At 39.3% G+C, this 6,710-nt stretch overlaps 1 protein-coding gene across 4 annotated transcripts in view; it reads right to left on the bottom strand.

Moving 5' to 3' along the window:
- LOC135226394 (inactive peptidyl-prolyl cis-trans isomerase FKBP6-like) overlaps positions 1-6,710 on the bottom strand; it is a 125,005-nt gene that overhangs the window by 22,163 nt on the left and 96,132 nt on the right. For all 4 annotated transcript variants that reach the window (XM_064265878.1, XM_064265880.1, XM_064265877.1 and 1 more), the window contains exons 2-3: positions 5,384-5,499; positions 3,882-4,045 (exon numbers count right to left, since the gene is read on the bottom strand). In XM_064265878.1, coding sequence (XP_064121948.1) covers positions 3,882-4,045; positions 5,384-5,487 — 268 coding nt within the window. In that variant the 5' untranslated portion in view covers positions 5,488-5,499. The remainder of the gene's footprint in view (positions 1-3,881; positions 4,046-5,383; positions 5,500-6,710) is intronic.

Here is a 6,710-nt window from a genome sequence, read left to right on the forward strand (position 1 = left end):
CAGAACAGGGTCCTTGTACTTCGCCGACAGTTCCTTTGGGGAATTTGACAAAGGTGGTCTGTCCTGAAAAGGTATAATGTAACCTTTCCCCAAGACTGCTAGCGTCCAAGGATCGGCTTTCCTTATCGCCCAAGCCCCTAAGAAGTTTAGGAGTCTGGCCCCTACAGATGTTTGGAGGACTTCGCTGCTACTTTGATCTCTTGAAAGACCGAAAGGAGGACCTTCCTCGCTTTTCTGCTGCCTTCCTTTTTGTTGGAGGACGAGAGGTGGAACCTCTCCGAAAGGGCACTACCGGAGTACGAGTAGTCTTCCTCGCCACTGGTACTGTTGGTCTCGTTTTCTTGGAGGATTGTACTAATAGATCTTGGGTTGCCTTTTCAGCAAGAGACTTAGAAATCTCCTTCACCAATTGCGAAGGGAACAGGTGATCCGAGAGAGGAGCGTATAAAAGAGCTGACCTTTGTGAAGGAGATACCGCTTTGGTTAGAAATGAACCAAATAATGATCTCTTCTTCACTACTCCTGCTCCAAATAGAGATGACAATTCTCCCGAACCATCCTGAACCGCCTTATCCATACAGGATAAGATGCAATGTAACACCTCAGGCTCTAAAACGTTGGTTCATTTGCCTTCTTGGCCAGCACTCCAAGGGACCAATCCAAGAAGTTAAAAACTTCTAGTACATGGAAAAGTCCCTTGAGGTGCTGATCCAATTCTGACATGCTCCAATATGCTTTAGCTGTATTCAAAGCATGTCTCCTCGATGCTTCAACCAAGCTTGAAAAATCCGCCTCTGCGGAAGATGGAAGCATAAGTCCCATCGCTTCCTCTGTTCTGTACCATATTCCTCTATTACCCCCGAGCTTACATGGAGGAGTGCAAAAAACTGTCTTTTGAGCCTCCTTCTTCACCTTCATCCAATTATTTAAAGATTGAATAGCCTTCTTCATTGATATGGCTGGCTTCATTTTTAAATACGAAGAAGATTTAGGAATCTTCGTACTCGAGAACAGAGATTTTGGGGAAGGAGGAGCTGCAGGGCTTAGATAGTCTCCAAATTCTTGCAGGAGAAGAGAGGCTAACACTTTGTAATTAGATACCCCCTCATTGTTCGGGGTTTCTTCCTCCGACACTTCGTCCAACTCCATCATAGAAAGAGAGCGAGCTCTTTTATGAGAGTCTTTGTCCGTAGATTTATTCCCTTTAGGAGAAATACTCCTAGAAGGAGAGAGACTGACAGATCTAGAAGCTCTCCCTTTCCTTTCCCCTAAAACATCCCCTGGCTGGCGCCTCGTGCCCCGAACGCGCGGGTCTGTGAAAAATAGACCCTTCATCCGAAGAAGAATCTTCTTTTCTGGGAGGTTGATAGTAAGGATTTTTTTACTTCTTCACAGGAAGATTAACATCCTTTCTTCTTGGAGGATCTCTCGAAAGAACCCCGACTAGAGAAGCAATAGACTCTTGCATATCTTTGAATATTTTAGTCGTTTCTTCTCTTTGGTCTAAACGAGAGGAAGGAGAGAATTCTTTCTCCATTCTCCACGACTTAGCGGGAGAAGCCAAAACCTTTGCTTTCTTGATCTCCGTCGGGGAATCCTCCGAAAAACGTTCCGGACTCGAGTTTATTCCCGATTCTTCCCAGATCCTCTTCAATGGACGAGAACGATTCGCTGATCTCCATCCTCTTTTAGGTGAGGAATTCTCCGAAGACGAAAAACATTTACGTAGAACGCTTTTTCTAATGCGTTCTCTGGCAGTCTGTGACGTTACAGATTCTGCCGAAGAGACTTCTGACTGGTGGGGATCCTCCATAACCTCCGTAAGGCTTTTGACATTCCTTCTCCTCTGGGCTTGGGAGCTTGAAAGAGGTCTAGGCCTGGGAGCGTTGTGAAGCCAATCAGACGCCTCCTCCACTTCACTGGGGAAATTCACATCACTTTCCACAGCACTACTTTGCTTACCTTCTATGGCAGCCATTTTATGCTCCATTTTCATAAGCGCAGCTTTAAGACTTGCGATCTCCGAAGCAGAGTCCGTAGGATCTGCATTCGGAGAAGGTCCTGAAATATTACAAGGAGCGTTCATAATGTTAGAGGGTACAATATTACTCACCAAACCACTTGAAGATAGAGAGCTAGGCTTGGTTTTGGAAGATGACTTCCTTAACTGGTCTTTCTCTAATTTCTTTAAATAAGAAGTTAAGAAACTTCCACCCTTCAGCACTCAAACTCTCACATTCATGACAAGTGTTATCCATCGAGCATTCATACTTCCTGCATATTTTACATACAGTGTGAGGATCAACCGAAGCTTTCGGCATTCTTACCTTGCACCCTTCATTCACACACATTCTCACCACACTTCCAGAATCAGACATCATGATGAAAATTCCAAGCCAAAATCCAAATAACGATCCACAAAAAGCGTATGCCAATACAACGATCCAAATACGTCACCAAAGGGTCCAAAATGATGATCAATTGTATCCAAAAACGAAATCCAGCCGGAGATACCAACAACGATGTTGCCAGTATGGCCGACAGAAAAAATCTGATGGAAAACGGGAATGGTTCCTATTCCTGCCACCCAGCGGCAGCGCGGTGGATCACCTGACCTACCTGTAGCGTGTGCGCAAAATTCGAAATTCTGTCGGCGCGACGGAGTCAATAGCTATGTATATATCTGACAGGTAAGTTGAATGTATAAAATTTCCATTTACTGCATCTTATCTGTCTTATATTACAACTACCGAGAAAAGAATTTTAGGTAAAAACAATTTCAGTGATGACAGTTAAGAAAATCCCAATGTGGTTTACTTGCAAGAAGGGAAAACAGTGTGCCAGATTAACAAGCAACCCAGTGAGATACCTCTAGCATTACCGGGGGGAAGCTGGCCCTACTAGGAGGGGAGCAAAGGACCAAATGACTCCTTTACCTCATTTTGTTACTGCAATCTAAAGCCACTTTGAAGTCAGGCTTGTAGTACAGGAAAAATGAATATCAAAATTGTTCATTAGCTCCTAAATAAAAAAATCTTCCACAACATGCTCAGAAGAACTGGGGAGGACTGTATCAAGAGACTGACGGCACTGAAAATTATGGTGAGTAGAACAAAAGTTGCCTAAAGTAAGTTCCCCACTGCTTAGAGATAACAGCATAAATATGATAATTGGTATATACCAAAGACTTCTGGGTGGATGATTATACGTTAGAATACTCTAAGAAGGCTGTCAAGAAAATATATGTATGTGTATACGTTACGTGTATATATATATATATATATACAGAGCTGAAAAAACGTACACTGGATATGAAAAACCAGAAGAAAGAAGTTCATCATAAACACAACAGGTGAAACCTTCAGGTAGGAGAAAAGGGCAATGTAGGTCTGTGCAATAATTTTTATGAAAGTGTCTTCACTTGTAAATGGTTCCTACATGTCAGAAATTACATGATACATGACAATTATGCCAATTAGATTTATTGTCCTTAATGGCCTGCTCTAACAGTTTTTCAATTTAATTTTTTTTTTTTTACATAAAACAGAGGTTTGCACTTGTATATGAATTACTGATAAATAGCAGGATTTAGGTCCAAAATCCCACCTCAGCGCCATATTTTCAGAATGTTTTAAGTTGTTACTGAAAAATTCTTTTTACTTTTTTTGTTTGTTTTAAACTGACCACTATAAATTGCAGAAAAAGTATTCTGCTTTGAAATTAGACTAAGAATGAATATTAACTTGACAGACAACAGTTAACAAGGATAAAATACCACTTACCACAGCTCTACCTCTGGAACAGATACGACTAGCAAACACACAGAGATTGAAAACGTTAAGCTACAGACTACTCTCAAAGAAAATGAAAAAGGAAATTACTTAAACTGTCTTCTTCCTCAAACATCCCACTGCCAGCTCCAAGAGACAAGCTTTTGATGAGGGATTCATCACAAAAGAAATCATCCATGTCCCCAGAGTCCCCTGGCATGTCATCTTGATCCTCTGCTATTTCAAACACAGTACCTTTTCCCGAAGCTACATCGCTAAAGAAAAATATTATTTTACATTCAAGCAACAAGCAGTGCTGCAAAAGAAGTATCATACGCTGATTAATAATGAGGAGCATCCCTATTCAACAACAAATCAAAATGTGGGTGCATTATGCTTATACCTCATGCACACATCAAAATGCAAAAGCAATATGCTTATACCTCATGCACGCATCAAAATGCAAAAGCAATATGCTTATACCTCATGCACACATCAAAATGTAAAAGCAATATGCTTATTCCTCATGCACACATAAAAATGCAAAAGCAATATGCTTATTCCTCATGCACACAGTAAAGAGAATAACAATGTTGAAGATAATTAAAACTCTAATGAAAAAATGAATGCACATATTAATTTAGGCCTCGCCGATATTCACGAATAGCTAAAACATGTTCAGGAGAAATTATTTAGAAGACTAGAAAGTTAAGTAATAATAAAGAATGAGGAGAAATCATTTGGCAAAGTGATAGATATGGAAATGGTACAGTATTAGTCACTGGGAAGGCCAATAAAGTTATGGAGAAAGTAGGGCTTTCATGAACAATATCAAAATTCAGGAGAAAATTTCCTTAGAGATAAAAGACTGGAGAGAGCTCATCTAGCAACTAATAATGTACAACATACAGTACTACTTGAATATTTGACTTGTTTCTGATTCTGAAATTTGAATCTAAATGCTGGTAGTTTTAAAATGTTTTCTGAATGCATATGCTGACAGTTAAAAAGTTTTTATTATCAAGCTATCAAGCATTCTGTACGTACTAATGTCAAATAGGTCTTATGTGGCTATCATTTCAAAATGACTGAACAACAATGTACATTATTAACTGTACTGTATCTCAGCAGATAAATGTACATTTTATGGAAGTGTGTTAGGTAGTATTTGCATTGAGAACATAATAGGACGAGAAGCTTTTCATTAGAGATCCAATTATCTCAGCAACTTTCATGCAAATTCATGCAATAATACTCACTTCATTAGTACAAACATTCAGATATTAACAAAGGGGACAGTATATTAAAATTGTTCACACCGCTTGCCTTTGCCACACATAAGTTCAAACTTTGTTTTTACACGATTTTATATCATACTGTATTAAATAGGCAAGAAGAGTACAGTAACCAGTTTACAAACAATTCAAAATACAAATGGCCATCCAAAATGTAGTATGTAATTCATTCATAAGTAGGAAGGTGTCTATTACTCTTCAATACTCCTTATATCTTAATATACTCTTCTGGCTTTTTCTTGAAATATTCCAAAGACCAAATAAGAGGTGTCACAAACAAGGGCAGATGCAAAACTAAAATGAGATTGAATAACCTACCTCATATTAATCTTATGGGCAAGTCGGACTTTGTGTTGTAAGTACTCGCTTTCCTCCGAGAAGTATTTGTCGTCCTCCTTCTGAAAAGTTTGTTGTGTCTCCATGTTGAGTGGTTTCTGAAAGAATTAAAATGAGACTTATCATGTAAGTTCTAGTAACTGATATAAAATTTAACATAAAAATCAAAATATAAAATTGGCACACTGGGAAAATCACTAGGTCACAAGTCATCCAGGTCTGAAACAATAAACACAACTGGCTTTTTTTTTTTTTTTTAACAAAGTTGCTATGCTTAAAAGGTTTTACCAACTATAACAGGAACTTTCTGTCTATTCACTGATTTCTTGATTAATGTGTAACTTCAGCTTTTTGAAATGTTTTGAGGCAAAATTGTAAGTGAAAATATTACAAATTTCTACAGAAGACCCATTTCAAAGTCAAATACGCAATAAATTTATGCAATTCATGGCCTTATTCTGGTGTTTAACTTATTATTCAAATAATTAATTGGCGAGCTCTTCTTTTTTCTGAAAAATCGCCAGGTTTCCTTGGCTGCAGATTCATCATCGTTTAAGATTGTTGTAAAGAAAGTGTACCAACGTCTATGGGTACAAATGGTTTGCGGATTTAGCACAGGAAATGGGAAGTTTGTTTACACAAGTGACTCCGCAAACATTGAGATGGCGTCAAGTCCATGTTCTACTAAATGTAAGGTGTTTTAAGTTATAATTTCAAAAGCGTCATGGAGGTAAGTTAGCACTGCGCATGGCTAGACTTTCATCAACCTCTGTTTAATCAGAAATTGTCCTTAATTTGTGACTTGGGAGAATACGCTTAGTACTTCGAGAGGACAGTAGAGGTCTTGAGGCGTTGTTTCTAACGGTGCTGGTTTGTTGTAACTGATGTCTATCTTGGGTTACAGGAAGTAATGAAGTTATTTTTTGGGAAGGTGACCGCGCTACGGTCTAGGTGGTCACCAGGTGGCTATTCGGTTGTTTACCCTAGTCTAAAGAGCCTCAAAACGGTAGGTCTAGGGTACTATTCCGTGGCGGCCTAGACTATGGCAGTTGCGGTTTTTCTATGCAGTTTTACCTGCTGAACAAGAATTTTAAGTAATATTTATTTGGACGACTGTAATTAATGTCCAGGGGCTAGTCCTAAATACGGCGAAATACACTGGACGCCTCAATCACTAGTGGATGTCGTATCCGCGGTTACGTTCCTTGTAGTCCGTGCGAAACTAGGGTAAACAACCGAGTGGACTGGCCATCTCACCGACTACCGCGGTTTTGGCCACCCTCCGAAAAAGTACTTTAACACGTCCTGA

Source organism: Macrobrachium nipponense, chromosome 14 (assembly GCF_015104395.2).
Source record: "Macrobrachium nipponense isolate FS-2020 chromosome 14, ASM1510439v2, whole genome shotgun sequence".
In the NCBI taxonomy this organism is placed as follows: domain Eukaryota; kingdom Metazoa; phylum Arthropoda; class Malacostraca; order Decapoda; family Palaemonidae; genus Macrobrachium; species Macrobrachium nipponense.